Source organism: Scleropages formosus, chromosome 16 (assembly GCF_900964775.1).
Source record: "Scleropages formosus chromosome 16, fSclFor1.1, whole genome shotgun sequence".
In the NCBI taxonomy this organism is placed as follows: domain Eukaryota; kingdom Metazoa; phylum Chordata; class Actinopteri; order Osteoglossiformes; family Osteoglossidae; genus Scleropages; species Scleropages formosus.
In genome coordinates, this window is record NC_041821.1 from 12,736,172 (window position 1) to 12,754,228 (window position 18,057).

At 44.9% G+C, this 18,057-nt stretch overlaps 1 protein-coding gene across 5 annotated transcripts in view; it reads right to left on the minus strand.

Annotated features, from left to right (window-relative positions):
- The window catches only part of rgs12b (regulator of G protein signaling 12b), a 57,064-nt gene that overhangs the window by 20,807 nt on the left and 18,200 nt on the right, over nucleotides 1–18,057 (minus strand). For all 5 annotated transcript variants that reach the window (XM_029258881.1, XM_029258878.1, XM_029258879.1 and 2 more), the window contains one exon: nucleotides 1,466–1,487. In XM_029258881.1, the coding sequence (XP_029114714.1) occupies nucleotides 1,466–1,487 (22 nt within the window). The remainder of the gene's footprint in view (nucleotides 1–1,465; nucleotides 1,488–18,057) is intronic.

The following is an 18,057-nucleotide window of genomic DNA, read 5'->3' on the forward strand; positions in this document are numbered from 1 at the left end:
GCCACGGGGTGTGAGGAACTCTCCATCTCTTCTCACATAATCTCCCTCCTATCTGCCTCCTGTCTGTATCTCCCACTCCTGCATGACATTTGCACCAACAGCTCCCATCTCAGCCGTGTGTCTGTCTCCTTGCAATGCACCAGGTACCAGCGCATTGTAATGCAAACAGCCCATGGCCTTTTGGAGACAGCGGAGGGGGCACATTCCAGCCTTCCCCACCTCCCTAACTCACCCCCTGCCAGCGGTGTGTGTGTGTTTGCCAAGACCACACAAGGTCTCTCTGGTGAGAATGAGGGTTATCAGTGTGACAGCTTGAGCTGTGAACCCTGGGCTCCCATGCACAGGTGTCGTGCAAACCTCCCCCAAACACCCCAGGGGAGCGGAGCAGAGAAAGAATCAAGATCTGCCTGACACCTTCACAGCCCTCGCGTCCCTCAGCCCTCTTAACCTTCCCACCTGGTGAGAATACTCACCCTTCCTTATTCATTCCAGGTCATTATGTGCATGGCTGTGTAGGGGGAGGGGAAGCTGACCTCAGGGAGGGCTGTGCGTATGGACTGGTGGAGCACAGCTGCCCCTCGCATGGCACTGCCTTTACAGCTGTCCCCACTCCCTCCGCCATGGTACACAAACCACACAAACGCTCCAAGGTCCCACCATACTTATTACCCAGCTAAAATGGACATCACTGTGGTCCTAAAAAGTATTCTCTGTGTTTTAATTTGACGATCAGCTACAGCGGCTCCTTATACATCAATGCCCGTGCTTTTGGCTGCATCCACCGCCTCTGAATATCGCAGACAAACTGGACCGGTGTATTTGGGTAAATACACTTGTCGTGTTGTTTTGTGCTTGGCACCAGAAGAAAAGAGTGTGTTCAGGCCCGACTAAGCTCAAGAGAGTAACACGATACAACAGACAGGTGTGACACAGCGAGAGTCTAGGGGCTCAGTGCTCAGACACTGCAAACACAAACATCCCACCACAAACACCAGATGTTACACTGCATGCTGAGCATGTGGCCTAACTATCTTATCAAACAACAGGCTTCTTACGCAACAAACCACGGCAGGCCTAGACTGTAGTTCATTGCTCTGCATCACCGACAGACGGGAAGCACGTTTCTCAGTTTATCTAGGCCTTGATAACGCATTCACACAGGAGTCTTGCTCGGCTCTAAGGAACACACCCTGACCAAGAGGAAGGACACTTACGTTATTTGTTAAACTGACACTTTTCTCCAAGATGACTTACAAAGTTAATCAAGTTACAATCTTTCACTCATTTAGAGCGTGGACTGATTTTTACTGTATCAGTTCGGGGTGAGTACCCTACGATCGGCTATAGCAGGACTTAAGATACAAACCTCGGTTCTTTGACTGCGAGAAAGCAGCTTCGACCACAACGTTGCCAACTACTGCCCCAGTAAAGAGTAAGAGATAAAGAGTAAGAAAGGGATTCTTACCTCCATCGGAGACCGCCGTGGACTGCAAGAAAACACAGAGAGACATGAGTGAGAGGTGTCCTCGCGTCCCCACGCAAACATGGGCTGTGGTGGAGCAGAGCTCGTGTCCACAGACATGTCCTAGGCCTCGGTCAACTGTAGGCTGCTCCACTGGGGGGGTCCTTTCACACCACTGGAAAGGTCCTCTCTGGTCCCATTCCCACAGTTGCTCTTGCCTCAGGGACAAGCTCCGCCCCCACCTCCGCCCCCACCCATTGGCAACAAATGGTTTCACTAAAGACAACTCACAGAGGATTATGGGGAAGGCCACCTACCGGCTATGCATGAGTCAAGCGTAAAACTAAACAAACCAATTCTTGAGCAATGAAAGGCTTATTGTTAAATAGCAGCTTTGGAATCATTGTCTAATTACTGCTCACGTTAGACATTTTCATTTTTAAACACACGTTTTTATGAAATAATCCAAGTAAGCATATAATTAAATGACAAAGGTGCATTAAAGATTGATTCACATGAACAAGCACTGTTTGCGGCAACGATTTATTGTGATGAGGAAGCGCAGCCCGACACAAGTTTGGATCCATGGCTAATTATAAACACCGAAAGATCAGCTTCACCTCAGTGTTCTGACTAAACCCACCCGCTGCACTGTACTGAAGACGGGACAATTACTCATTTCCTTTGCGCCAGATTACAGCAGGCTTTTTCAGTCAATTCAAAACCGCGGTACGCCTTCAAAGAAAGAGGCGCAGGCGGAAAGTCGAGTCGGTGCGGAGAGGGGGAAGCAGTTTCGAGCGAGCGCCGTGTTCCGCCGTGAGAAGAGGGGCTGTCCGAGAGCGTCAGCCCCAACCTTTCCCACCGTGCCCCGGGGCCACGTGTGTCCGGACACGCAGGTACAGGGAAGCTCCGATCCTCTCTCATGTGCAGGCCAGGGTGGACCCCCTTCCTTTGCCACAATAAGCTGCATGTTAGAATTCATTCATGACACTAAATTCCCAGGATGAGAAACTAACAGCCAAATGACCTGCTTAATTTATTATGCTTATTTTCAGTTTTATGTATTATTCTATTTTGTTCAACTCTCTTCTCTAATTGTTACTTGATACAGCTTCCATGGTCAATCCAATAATTTTCAGTGAGCCGATGATTTAACTGAAGTGAAATGCGCACGGATGGGAAAAACTACCGGTCAGAGAACTTCTCAATGGTCTACAACGGTGTGGAGAAGTTCACTCATTAGGGACACAATGTGGACAGATGGACTTCCATACTCTTCAGGGAGAATCTCACATCCAGGATTGATGACCTTGATGCTTAAGAGTAACAAGTCATCCACACGGAGACTACTAAACTGAAGACTTCAGCTGAAAATATCACACTGCAATTTACATACTGTCACATACAGCTATACTTTGAACTTTTTTTTTTTTTTTTATTTACGCAACTACGCAAAAATTACTGCATAAACAAAATTTATCCACTTCGTTAACATACAATTGTTTTCTGCTAATTTACCCTTGACCAGCAGAAGAATGTTAAACACCAATGATAAAGCCATTCTCACAATGTCTGCCCACAAGTCTCCAAAGAAATAGAAAATGTGGGGTTTTTTCCGCACAGCCTTCATAAGATAATTTGACATAATGTAAACAAATAAAATATACATCAACACATACTGTACATATTTAAACCTTTGAAATCACTGCATATATAAAATACACACACATACATACACACTAAATTCAGTACTAATATTTACTGTAAGTTCCTGCACAGTCATGTTCACTGCACCTTTTTCACAAAAAAGCCCAACTGTACAACACTTTTCACACAAATGAAATTGGAAAGTACTATTAAAATAAACTGCCCAGTGATGGACTCAGGTGACTCATCCATGGTGTACCCTGCCTTGTGCACTACACTTTTAGCATAGGCTACAGATCACTGCGATGCTGTAATGGACAAGTGGTTGTTCATAATGTACCGATGGATCGATTAATACTAATTCGAATAAACACCGCTGAAAAGGAGAAGGCTCAAAACCACGTGAGCCTCGATTACCAGAGTGGACTTCTCTCCATGTCCCTTCCCTCTGTTGGTCTCCACCACTGTAAGATGACCTCATTCTGCCTAGCAGACTTTCACTGAGAAGAGACAGGCCTCCCAACACCCCCACATCATTGTTAGCTGCCTACAATGAGTCACATGTCTGTGACAAACAAGCCACTAGAGCTACAAGGACACCGAGAGGGCCCAAAGCAGCACAACACTGTCAGTGCACGCATGGTCAAAAAACATCACCGAGCCCATAACCAAAACCTATCATTAATACAGCAGCTGTTGGATTGTACGGGGGTGGATGAAATACTGGAAACATCACATGAAAAAGGACTTGAACTTAGAAGTCAGTCAGTCACAAAGACAGCTACACTGGTGACTATTAAGTAGGATATCAATTATCGAATTCCTGAGACTTTTAAAGGCAACTTAAGGCACCACAAAAGAATGAAAAAAGTCAAACAGCAAGTGTCTGGTTCGACAGTTGCAAAAAGAAAAAAGAGGAAATATGGTGGCAAGTGGAAGGTCACAGAGAAGAAGTGGTTCTTACCAGGAGAGCAGCAAAAGAACCACATAAGAGCCTCAAAATTAACTCTAAACTCAATAGACGTCTCTGACCCGCTGTCAACGCGATGTGAATTGTGAACTCAGTAAAAACTGCGAGGACCATTTACAGCCATGAAAAATGTGCCAAAAACACAACCTGCAGACACAAACTGAAAAGCTGCAGTGAGGAGCAGCGCGAGTCACATGGTCCGATGAGAAGTCTCGAGCTCTTTTTCCTACACGTTTGGAGAAAACCACAAGATGCTTTCATCCCCCACATTCCAACGAGCAGTACAGCCATCTTGTTGGAGTCACCGGGTCTTACGGTTCCTTTGCACGCTCCGTTACGGACATGGAACTGAAGGTATTTCAGGGAACTAGGTGGCACTTACAGCTGAAACAACGTTCCTTTGTGACGACGCAACACTACAAGACAACAATGGTCCCATACATATGCCGTGCTATATAGAGTCACTTGCGGTTTCATGAACATCTGGACAAAGCCACACACTTTTCACGATCTCCCCAGTCACCGCATGAGAGAAAGGATTCACTTGCACGCCCTCCGAGACTTTTCTCCTGAAGACCCACTGCATACAGCCTGAAACAAAGAAGAACTGAAGCTCTTCTTAAGTTTAAGTGGTTTTTATTGTCATTCCTCTATGTAAGGTCGTATACAGCGGAACGAAATTTCGTTTCTCCGAGACCACGGTGCAACACAGAACAGTACACAAGACTACATAAAGTGCAAATACACAACAGTGTGAGACGAGTGCAGGACAATAAATATACAGAACAAAACAGTAGATACCCAGGACAATAAATACACGGGACATGGGCTGTAAACTAAACCGTTTTGTAGAGTGTATTGAGTCATGCTGGGGTAGCTGTTTGACTTTTGACTGTTAAGGTATGCGGAAGCCCCTACTCCTTTTTATTATGTAAACGTATTATTCCTAATAATTTGTTGCTTGGCTCACATTTTCACTGAAAGTGACTTACAGAATTTGCACAGTGGTTATTTTACCAGAGAAATTCCTTCTAAATACTTTAATACAACATGACCTGATGCAGCAGCAGCCATCAGGTTACAAGTCGACATCCATGAGCATTGCCTTACCTGTTCCCCCCAATGCTTCTTATTGATAATTTGATATTCATATTGTTTTGCGTTTCCACTGTTTTGTACATACTGCCTATTGGACAGCTAAACCATACCAGGTTCTCTTAAAAAGTACAAATTTCATCCTTCTCAAAGGAATACATTCATTTATCTCCTGGTATTAAATAAGCTGTCCTTGGTGTTTGGCCCACGGCTGGTTTCCATTTTGGAACAAGACATACGTAGCAAGAGAAAGCAGGAAAAAAAAAAAAAACATCCCGCTGCAGGCCGAGCGAACTGAGGACTCAGGGCTCAGATGATAGGAGATGAAAAGGTAAAACTTGGGAAAGGAGACAAGAAGACGCCGTTAACCCACTGATGATTGACAGCACGCAGCTTCTTTAAAAAGAATTAAGTGAAATAACCCTCCAAGGGGCACACTTGCAAACACCGGCCATCTTTTTGTGGCTTCTTTCAAGTCTGAATAAGCCTACCAGTGAAACCCGCTTCCCTACAGTTCCGCATGCGCTCCGTGGCGGGGGGCACACGAGACCGTTTCTCCTACGTCCTCCCGCACGGCGAAATGGGGCCACGCGGCTACGTCGTGAAGCAGAACTCCACTGAGCCATGGATGAGGCTCTCACGAACCGCACGAATAAGGCTGAACAATGCCCGCCGTGACACCCCAGGTCTGGAGGCTGGATGAGGGCGGGCACCTCGAACCACTTGGTACTCATGGCTCACAGAAACAAAGAACACACAGCTTCTTTCCCACTGACATAAAGAGCCCACCGCCTCAGCACTGCATGGATGTTCCGCTCCCAGAACCCTCTTCTGTGGACCCGGGGGGGATGGGCTGAGTGCAGGACCCAGACCGCAAACTTAAGAACTCAGGCCACGCTGTCCCACTTGGAACCAACAGAACAAACAGCGCACAAACTCAACAGCTGGGCCTTCAAAGCCCTCTGTTCGGCTGAGCACTTTATAAAGAAGGACGGGTGAAACCATGTGGGTCACAGAATGGTTTTCCCATATGAGTGCTTCCATTTGCATTCCTGTTATCTGGTAGACACAACCACGGATAAACAAATGGCCTTCGCAATGACGGAAATCACCATCACGCCAAAAAAGTATGCCTCCAATAATCAGAAGTAGAAAACGGTTCTAACTACTAGAAATTGAAGCCGCGGTCTGGTAAATTACAACATACAACATATTTTCAAGAGGACGATTCAAACTATAAATACCACAGACCTACTCGGAAAACATCAACTGCATTTATTCCTAAACCAGAGACAGCTGTACGCCATATGACCGACACTGTGCCCCTATAGTGCACCACTAAGATGGGATCTGTATGTTGTTAAATGGAAAACAGACTATGTCCCATGGTGCGGGTGGTTGCTGGGATAGTAGTTCACGTGAAGACCTCAACGGAGGGAGCGGAGGGGCCCGGCCCAAGGGGTCCAGCAGCCCCCAGCTCACCAGACAGATCACGTGGAACAGGAGGCCTCCTGTGTGAGCAGAGCCCAGTGCTGGATTCGCGCGACCACATTTCCCCCAAAAACTTCGACTGGTATTTCATCGACACGGCAAGCGACCCATCTGCGCACACACACTCCACCGTCGAGCACAGCGGCTACTCGGCTTCCACCGGGGCCGTTCGAAGGATTTCATGCAATGTCTCTTCATTCAGCTGAATTCCCTCACAATAATCACAAACGCTTAGCCAGAGTCAACAAAATAATTTAATTTTTACATTTACAACTAAATATGGATGTTCCTACCGAACGAAAGGAGAACAGTCATTCCTCAAACAATGCGGTACATAGCAATCCCCTTGAAAGGAAGCCGGTGAGCCTGATTCGCGGTCAGGCTACAGTGAAGAGCATTTCTCTCACCAGTGTTACCACACACACCCTGAGCTCCCGTTCTCCTCCACCGACAGGCCTCTTCACACCCTCGACAGTGCGTGTGGGCCATGCGGAGCTGCCGTTGGCACCGTACGTGAGATTCCTTAAAGAGGACTGGCTCTCCTCTGAGAATTTATAGACTCAAGCTCAATTTCACCGCTGTCTGTCCGTACTCAACAGTTTATCCTTTTTCTAACACGAACAAGTAAAATTCTGAACCAACCAGATATTCTACACACTGAATGTGGACATATTAACATACATGAGTTTAATTCATTCATCCTGCTTTCAAAATTAAAATGATCTCATGTGCAGTATACGTATTGTAAGTGACATATCTAACAAGACAGCGATAAAGCAAATAAATCCTCCTGTTTAACAGCACATTTCTTCAGAAGGATACAATTCATTAAAATCACAATGACCTCTGCTTCAAATTTTCTGAGCAAGTACTACACGCAATTCGTGACCTCTCGAGTCAAAATCCAGCCGCTTTGTCAAAAGCCATCACCCTGATGGTAGACTCCACCTACGGTCAAAGCAAATTAGGAGCAACCATATTCGATCTGTACCTCTGTAATTAAAGAAAGCCGTCATATCAAATGTAATGCGCGGAAAAGCCAAATGTCAGTCAGATGGTTAGAAAACCTTCTGGGTGGGTTTTCCAAAAGACAAATTTAGAAATGACATATTGTAATGTAATATGTTCCTTATTAAAATCTGACAAAGCAAAGAGCAGATAGGTTACTAAATTACTTATTTTACAGGCAGCCACGAGGTCCCAAATTCATACTAATGAAGCTGAATAGTTACGGATGTCGTGTAAAAGCGCTCATCCTGTGAAAGTTGTGTTTCGTGATACATTTTTCAAAGTTCATGGAAATGGTTACTAATGTTTATTAACAAATGTGGCAATATGCAACGGATGCAATTTTGCAAATAATGGCAGAAGTGACAGAGGAGAAAATACTGTGGGTGAAGAAACCATGACTGCAGTTCCAAAACATGCAAAAAGCAACATCAGCAGGCTTTGCATCAAAGCTCCAGGGTTATTTTTCAAGTTCATATTAATCATGTGTCCACAAGGGCAGCACAGAGTGGAAGAAGTGTGTGAATATGCCAAGGAGCGACACACTCCTCAAGCCCACACCACATGCAGCTTCGTAAAGGTCATCCAATTCAGGGACAAAACATTAAAACCACTGTATGAATACATAATTAATGTAAATTTTTAAGGTAGCAGGTTCAAACCCCACCTCCAGTTACAGTACCCTTGAGCAAGGTACTTACCCTAAATTGCTTCAGTAAAATTACCCAGCTGTATAAATTGGTAAACAATTGTACGTAGCTTAACACTGCTAAGTCGCTTCAGAGAAAAGAGTCAGCTAAATGTAATGTAAATCTCTAAAATTACAGCAGATGCTGCAAAATCAGTTGCAGAGTGTTTTTGATTTTATGTGACTTTTCCATGTTCTTCCCCTAGGGCTCTAAAGATGTGTTTCAGGTAAACTCATGACTACAAATTGCCTTTAGTGTGTGTGTGTGTGTGTGTGTGTGTGTGTGTGTGTGTGTGTGTGTGTGTGTATGAATGAACTGAGCGTGTCTGTGACTGCCTGTGAAGGACTAACATCCCATAAAGGGTGTACCCCACCTCATGCTCTCTCTAGGATAGGCTCCAGACCACTGTGACCCTGGATGACCACAATTTGAATCTTACTCATACTCAACATACCATTAGGAACAAGAAATAGACCTCCTGACTGGCTCATATGGTCGAGGTGCCCTTCCAGACTAATAAACTTGACACATATACCAAAATCTAGACCTGGAAAGTATTACACGGTTTGCTAAAGAGATCAGTTTTATGCAGCTAAAAATTGCTACTGTGTCATACCAAAGATGATTCATTAGCTAAGTTCACACAGTAATGCCTTTCATTTAAATCTATTTATTTAGCTGACATTTCCCCCCCCCCCCCCCCCCCAAAAAAAAAAAAAAAAAAAAAAAAAACTTACAATGTTAAACGACTTAAGAGTGATTGACCCATTTATACAGCCGGGTAAACTTTACTAGAGTAATTCAGGATAAGTACGTTGCTCAAGGGTACCTACTATTTACTACACAGCAGGAGGTGGGATTTGAACCTGGGGTCATCCAAGTGCAAGGCAATGCTGCCCCAGACTGTGGGAGGAAACGTTCAACACAGTGCTGCCTGGAAAAAGTCTTACAGGACAAAAATGAACTGTAGCGTTAATTTCAATTTTGACTGAGTACAAGTCAGGATCGTTCAGTCAGTCATCTTAAACGCTAATAAAAATTTGCTTGGAGGTCTTTATTTCATAGTAACTGCACAAATAACACAACACATAACTCTAGGAAAACAACTGAATTTCTGAGCTCTCCAGATTTCTATGTGGGTGTGATCATTTGCATTCTTCCTACTCTTATGTATATGTATATATATATATGACATGCTGGCACATGAACGGTGTTTACACTGTCCAAAGTGTGAGGTGTATGGGGGGGGAATAATAGTTCCAGTGTAAAGCTCCTTTCAGTTCCAATAATACCACGGAGAACAGCTTCGCCTACAGAACTCGTTCCATGCTGTCACTTCCACCACGAAAAATGGGACCCAGTTTCTAATCCTAAATGTGTTAATTTGACATGTGTTTGTCACAAGCGTTCAACAGTCCAGCCTCAGAGCTGCTGGCAGCGTGAAACGCAGCTCCACAAAGGCGAGACTGTTGAGCCTGAAGGAACTTCTTTATGGTACCTTAAGGCAGACTTTTCAACTGTGCATTCAAGTCACGGAGATTCCCAAGGAAAGTTCAAAAGTACGACTGAAGAATGAATCCAGACAGCCGGGCGACGGGGCGAGGTACACGCGAATAAGGAGGACATCCAGGAATCCCGCAGCCCTTCCAGCAGGACGCACGGGAATGCACAGACATTAGTCAGCAGAGCTCACAGAGTTCTCGGTTTACTTTTGAATCTGAAATTGAATAGTACCTGGCACTGAGAGCAAAAATCTCCGCAAATGAAGGAAATCTCGAAGGGACAGTAGTTACTCCGCAGAACACTTCCCTGTTTGTCTTGGCGTGCTCGCAGTGATATAACGGAGAGATGAGGAAAGAGAAAGTGATACGATCGGATTAAATGCCTCTGCATGGACACCGAGAACTACGGCCCTGTTCGGACAGACCGAAGACGACTGTTTCAAAGTTCTGGCATAAAGCATGCGGCTTTACAGCGGAATTTACACGTGTGCACGCCACGAAGCGGGATGACTAGCACTAAAACATCTCTTTGGGGAAAGACAAACAGAAGGAGACAGAAGAAGTGACTTAGAAAAGTGCGTGAACAAAAGACATCCAACTCGGAGGTCAGCGCTACTCACCGTGATGGTGTTAAAGTACCACACTTTCTTGAAAGACAGCCTCTTCTTCAGACTCATTTTGTGCTCCGCTCAGAGAGGAAGGTCTGCATGTGGCAACATACCTGAGGAAGTGGCGCGGAGTGTGAGTAGTAACAGTACGCCGCAGCCATGTCTGTACAAGTCCGAGCCCCAGACTTGACTAGGCGCTGACTAGGAAGTTCCATTCTACTCCCGTGTGGTTCCCATGGCAACACACCACCGCAGGAAGCCGTCGATTTGCGAGGGATTCAGATGAAGTCATAACGCTCTGCCCAAATATCAAACCGCGCACTTGGTTTTGTTTAGACTTCTTTCGGGTCGAGTATTATTTAACAATTTCATCTTCCACAACAACATTCAGCGTGGGCTGCTTCAAATTTTACTGAGAAACGCAGAGGCAAACTCATGGGCTATTTTTGAGAAGCTACACCGTTTGCAGGAATATGAGAAGGTTATACTGTTCTTTCCACTGTTATAACACTGGCTGAGTTTCAAGCTAAATAAATCACATTTTCCTCTTTCAGCACATTTAATACAGCAGAACACTGAAGTAATCAATAGTGTCATTATTTTATCAGAAATTCCACGGAGCAACATTTAAGAAAATTTATTTAACTGCGGTGTACATTTCATTTCATTGCTACAGCTACCAAGGCAAAAAGTTTACTTTTGAATCTGACATATTTCCAAAGTCCACACCCTGGACATCGGAAGAAAAAGCGGAGCGCTCAACTCGAGCTCGCAGGCATCTTGCCAGGAGTTTGGGGTTAAACAATGAACATCCACAAAAGACTCACCCTAATGCATGTTTTATAAAGGTCAAAAGAAAATAAAAACTCTTATGAATGATAAACTCCAGTGAACTGCAGACAAAGACTGCATTTGATTCGATCCACATGGTTCAGTAATAATGTCCCAGCGTTCCCTTTACCAATTTCCCGTCTACAAGCAAAAAAGAAAAAACCTTCTTTAAAACTTTTCGCACCTTATTCCGTTTCAGCGTTCTTGTTTTTGGAATTACTCATGGGCTATAATGGGACTTTTTTTTTTTTTTTTAAAACCCCTGACACTGTCTGGGTGGCTATTTCCCAAGTTCTTGGAGGTTCTTAAATATGTATTATATTTCAAGATTCATCCTGAGGTGACTACAGTGGGTCAACATCCTGCTATGGAGTTTTTCTTCCAATCTCCCTGACGTTATCACGGTTATCTTCGTGACAGCTCTACCGTCCAGTCAAAACAACCAGCACGCCAGTCTCAACACCGAACATGAGCAGTTAACTGCCAGTACCTGTGTCGAGCAACTGCTCGACTCTTGAAGACCGCCCAGAGGACTCCTGCATGTCCCACATTCCTCACGTTTGCCTTTCTCTGATCCCTTGACTTACAAACATAAGTTTTCACCGTGCAGCTGTCCATCTCCATCCATCCGCACGGAGACGAGCTCCCTGGAAACCACGGCACAAACATTCTCGCCGGCCTTAATGTGCTGCGACTGGTCTCACTATGGCGATCTGGGAAAGATCATGGTGTTACCACAGGTCTTGCTGGGATTACATAAAGATGAACAGCAGGGCATCTGAAAGTATGTGGGGAATCACCAGTGCAGAAATAAGCTGTTTGACATTATTAGGAGTGTGGTAAAGGGGAGTTAACTACATAAAAAAAACCTCAGCACTGCACTTGTTTCTAATGTGAATTTGCTTGAGACGATAAATACTTCAGAATACTTCATTAGCTAAGAATCAGACGAAGGCACAACAAAAAAGTAATCATAGATTTGTCACAAGAGCAGTCCAGGTTGTTTTGGCCAACATTAATTATGACTACAGTACTTATTTGTATTTATTGATGTAGCTGATACTTTTCCTCAAAGCAACCCATTCTTAGGTGCGCATACTCAGCTACTTAGAGCAATTTACCCATTTATACAGCACAGCATTTTTTGGCACGCAAATTAAGGTGCAGTGTGAGGTGGGATTCAAACCTGGGTCCTCTGACTGCAGGGCAACCGTTCTAACCACTATGCAACCTCTTACCCCACCATCCCCAAATGTTGCTCCATTTGTCTACAAAAACATGGTTATCTGTTAACACTTGAAACCCAGCTGACCATTTCTTGGCGGCGGGGCTGTTATTTGTACACCACTGTACATTCCAGATATGCTGGAGTCAAAGCAGACACAATTACCAATTCTTTTAAAATAAGTACTACGTACAAATTCATCAGCTTATCCAATAAATATGCTGTGAACATTCACATTTACATTTACTTATTTAACTGACACTTTTTTCCAAAGCAACCTACAGTGCAAAGTTACCTACAGGTATTTACCCATTTATACAGCTGGGTAATTTTACTGGAGTAATTCAGGGTAAGTAGTTTGCTCGAGGGTACTACAGCTGGACATGGAAGTCAAACCTATGCCCCTGCTGCCTCTTACCACTATACCACCGGATGCCCCTCCCCCACTAGAAATTTTGAGACTTGACCTTAAATCTTCAGCTTAAGACATCCCCCCCGGCTTGATGTAAGAGAAGGAAATACTCAAACAACCAAAAATCCACCTTTGGCAGAAGTACCAGCCAGTCACCTCAAGGCACCTTGAGGTGGGATCGGTGCTTGGGTCAAGCGCACTAACAAGGACAATTGAGGGAGAAGGAGTGTGAGTCTGTGAACCCTTGAAATGGCGTGTGCTGGGGAACTGGCCACCCGTGCCACCTACTTCCAGACTGCGTTGTGGCAATGGCTGCCACGTCCTCAAGCGCAAATACTGCAGCCGTGACCCTGTCGCACGACGGCACGCTCCGCCGAAGGCCGCCAGCAACAATGTTATAACTGTCGTAGACGAGCCCGTTGAGAATGGGCTGGGCTGCCGAAGAATGAGGAATTCTGGAAGTTGGCTACCGAGGTTTGTCTCAGTGTCACTGCTGTCAGGGGTGATGGAGACGTGGAAAAATATGTAGCCCCAAAGCAGGAACAGCCAGTTCATAACTCATCCAAATTGCAAATAAGGGTCTAGTCTTAGCTGCTCTACCTTATCTGAAATGCATGGCTTTGATAATACAGCTAAGGATACCCCAGAAGGCAGTTGGGATTCACCACGGCTCTTGTGTTCAGAAACAAGAAAAACTAGATAAAGGCCCTAAATAAAGTCTCTAAACAGATAAACAAAGAGAGCTTGCATAAAGTGTGTCATGTTAAAAGAGTGGTGAAGACGAGAATGCGGTTCGAAAGCGATCATTTTCAAAGGAAATATTGGTCTTATCGCCGAGGCGGACGACAAATCGTGACTGAAATCTCATGCCAGGGATGGTTAGCCTCTTCCTTCATGCCAGACTCGGCGGAAACTGCAGGGTGGGACCACTGATAACACAGGACTGGGCAAACTGTTCATGCACACACGAACATGAGCGTGTTCTCTGAAGGGCCATACGACTTGTGCAAATTGCACCTTTACCGCACAGCTGGGGAGACGGCTCATTTAAGGAAACACAAGCTGTATTTGACATTTCCTCATAATCAGTCAACAACTGGCATTAAATACGGAGTTGTGGAGATGACATTTCTTTTTTCAATTGTTTTACTTTTAATGTAGCTTGAAGTTAAGTAAAATGTTAAACAGTTTACTGCTTTTACTATTACTATAGCTATAGTTGAGACTTTTACAGAAAGACTACCTGGCAAATAAAGCAGGGTACATCTGTATTATTACGCTCTTATTTATTGTATACTTAAGCATGGCATGGAATGGATGACGAGCATCTCTTGCCGAAACACGAAGGAGAGGGGAAATCCTGAAAAGCAAGTTACGTCACTGCTCTGCCGCACGTCTGCAGGTCCGCTCCAGGTCGATTAATGTTTAACTGCATTTCCTTCTGCGTTTGTTTTTTGTGCCACAGTTTTAGTGTGCTTCTCTAATGAGCAGTACAGAAGTGGATATTTTAAGGATTATGTTATGTGGCGGGGGAGAGAGAGAGAGAGAGAGATTTGCTTATCGTTTATTACTTGACATGCTTTCATGCAGGCAATTAACATATCTTACGGTTTTAGACGTTTTCAATTCACGCAGCTGGTCATTTTTACTTAGTTACAGAGTGTACATGAGATATTTATGTGGCTTGTGCACGCCGTTTACTCATTTTCTTCTTTAGCTACGTTATTTGGGTTGTTTTGTGATCTTCTTTGCCATGTAGGCAACAGTGAACTTAACATCTAAGTGACTCAATTTACGCAGGGTTCCTTGAAGAGCACAGCACAGGGTTCTCCCATAAACATGTGCAGCGGTTATCATCTTGCTACTTGTTACAGACGAAACCTGTAAACACTATAGAAGCGAGAATTTATCCATTCCTACACTCCTTCTCTGACTGGGTGCACTTTACTGCCAACTAATGGCGCAAAACAGAAATGCTGGCGACATTTGCTCCACAGCAAAATTTTGAAAACAGAAAAGTAAATACTATTAAAATTAAATAAATAAACAAATAAAAAATATCTCTGGAAATTCATGACTCAGGTCTTCATAATGGGGACCTAGTGTATAACATCTAACGTTGTCAGCTCCTTCTGAGAAAAGTTTCGGCTAAACAAATAAATACTGATGCAGTCTTAAGAAACATGATTTGAATACCAGTGATGCGACTGCCAATACTGACATGGTCCCGGGGAGTAAAGCAGTCAGGCTTTGCTCAGACGAGATGACCTTTCCAATACGAAGAGAGAGCAGGAGCGAAGCACATCACAAAACGTACCCAACGAGAGACGCAATGATGGGAATGTAATGAGGGAATGAAGCCAGCTCGAGCTGGAGAAACGGCGAGGCGAGAGCCATTGTGAGCACACACTAGCTCTTCCCTGGTGTGCAAGTGAACTACAGAAACAAAAGCTCGTAAAAGGCAGCTTGTCTCTTTCGCATTCAAATGCCTTTGCTGTGGACATTCTGCTGCATCTCAGCAACTCTTTGCTTTGTGTGGGGCCCACATCACATTTACTTAATGCTTTTCTCCAAAACAACTTACGCTCTCAGCCTATTTACAATGATTCATCCATTTATACACCTGGGTAACTTTTACTGTATCAATTTAGGGAAGATACCTTGGTCAAGTATATTACAGTAGGTGACGAGATTCAGACCTGCAACCTCCCGAGTCAACAGACACCGGCTTGAACCAGTACACTAACTGTTGCCCCTATCAGCAACACTCCACTGCCCTCTGAAAACCTAATGCATTTTATAAAAGTGTAAAAGGTTTTTGTCTTGTCCTTCTGGGCAAACATATACTAATTAGATTTGCGCCAATGATCTTTACCCAACATTCCTTTCTAATCCATTCTCATGGTAAATGAGATTGTAATGAAAGACCCTCATCTGTGCTCTCATTGTCCGTGGTTTGGGTCACAGAAGAACCCTGGGCTAATGTGAGGGGGCTGTATAAGAGGAAGCTCAGATCCCCGTTATTAAAGGCAGAGCCAGCAGTGACCTACACTCGTTTGGCCAGCCAGTCGTGTTCAGGCAGATGCATGAACGTCTGACACAGGAGAAGAATATGCAGTATGCATCCAAGGCATCCATTCCCTTCAGAGATGTCAGACTCAATCCCCCGCCTCTCTGACTCCAAAGAAACCCTTGAGGAATTCGCAGTGCCGTGCTTCCCAGCAGAAATGGGACACTGGTTATTGAACTGGAAGGAGACCACTTCCCATTACTGCCATATTTCAAAATGGAAGAGCTCCATGTACACTGCAATCAAAAAGAAATCATAATAAAGAGGGTTTACCATGGCACCATGTTCCATTAGAGGGCCTTACTATTTCTTTCTGCTTAGTTGCTTCACATACTTGTTGAGGTTGCCTTCTACAGTTCTACATTGTCCATTAACACAGCCGAAAAAGCTCAGGTTGAGCACCATTTGTACGGACACAAGGCTGTCCCACTCTGGAGCCCAACACATCATGGTCTCCAGGTCTCCTGAAAACCACCCGTCCCGAAATGAACCTCTAGCCGGACACTCCTTCCCAGTTTTTAGGTGGAAAAAGGGACAGGTGTTGTAATGTTATATCCTTCTGTTTTCCAAACTCTCCAGCCTGAGAAAGAACTAAAGCTAAAGGAGACGGGAACTGCAGGCAGCTTAAACAAAGCTTTGAGCACGAAACTTTACTACATTATTTGCCAAAAAATCATTCATTCATGGTCAGAAACTGCTTTTGCACAACAGGTACAGGGAGTTCCAGATCCTATCATGAAAGCACAAGGCATGAGAATGCATACATTCCAGATGGGATTGCAATTCCTTTCTCACACACACTCAATTTACATTGCACAATTAACCTGAAACACCCCTTTGGAGTGTGGGAAGAAACCGGTGCACCAAATGAATCATCAGCATACAACTTGGAATAAATTGTACATATCTCTTAAGAGCCAGAAGCTTAACTACTACACAGACTGTACTCCTACCAACACATTTCATTGTGTTAAAAGAACGGCTTCCAAAATGTCTGTGCACAGAGATTAATTCTGAGAGCATCAGCATGCAGCGCTTTAACTGACTGTCCACATAGGAACAGGTGATGATGCAAAACAAAAAAGTCCGCTTGTGAGAGGTGTCACCGCAATGGCCCTGATGTCCCTTTCCCATACCTACAATTCCTGCCTTTCTACTGTGCAATGCCCTTGAGGCAGACAGCAGGCACACCAGCCCTTTCCCTGTCTGTCTCAGGCCTGTGTCTACAACCCTTGTATTACAACCATAAGTCCAGATCCTGCTTCACCTATCGATGCTCACCCCCATGTTACACAAAGAAGCCTGCCATGCCGGTGACACATGTGATGGCCATGTCACTCAGCTGCTGGTGTGACGCTGTGGAATGCTACCAACGTGACATGATGTTTTCGCGAGGGGTAGGAGCGGAAACAGGCAGGTAGGCGGCTGCCTGGGGTCCCGAGGGGTGGGGCGACACAGACTGAGAGCAGCAGCACAAGTTGGGAAACGGGTTTTGCTCTGAGCAGTTGGACAGGAAGGCCAATCAGCGGGTCGAATGCAGGCTTGCAGGGATTCATTGAAACCTGAGAGATCCACTCACTGCTGACTGGCAGTAAACGCACTTCTATGACGAAAAGTGGGGAAAAGGGATATACGTGTTTTGAGTGTCAAGTTGCAAGAGGCAAACAACAAATCACAGTGCCATGGAGAAATGTCACATCCCTGTGCCTCTGAGCCCACTGACACAAACAAGTACTTAATGGGAGTTGGAGCTGCCGTTTATGACCCCAGATGTTAGGGTCTAGCAGAATAGCAGAGGCGTTTAGTGCAAAGGCCCACGAAATTAGGATGGGGTTCAAACATTCCAGTGTGGGAGTCGGCACATGGGGTCCACCCCAGAGACATGCGAGTGTGTGTGTGTGTGTGTGTGTGTGTGTGTGTGTGTGAGCGGGAGGTTGGAGACATCCACAAAATGTCAGCTGAGCTCGCTCTGTGCACCTCGGTGGCCCTGCCATGTGGGGGGCGCTGCACTGCTCCGCTCTCCGAGACTACCCTCTGCTGTCCGCTC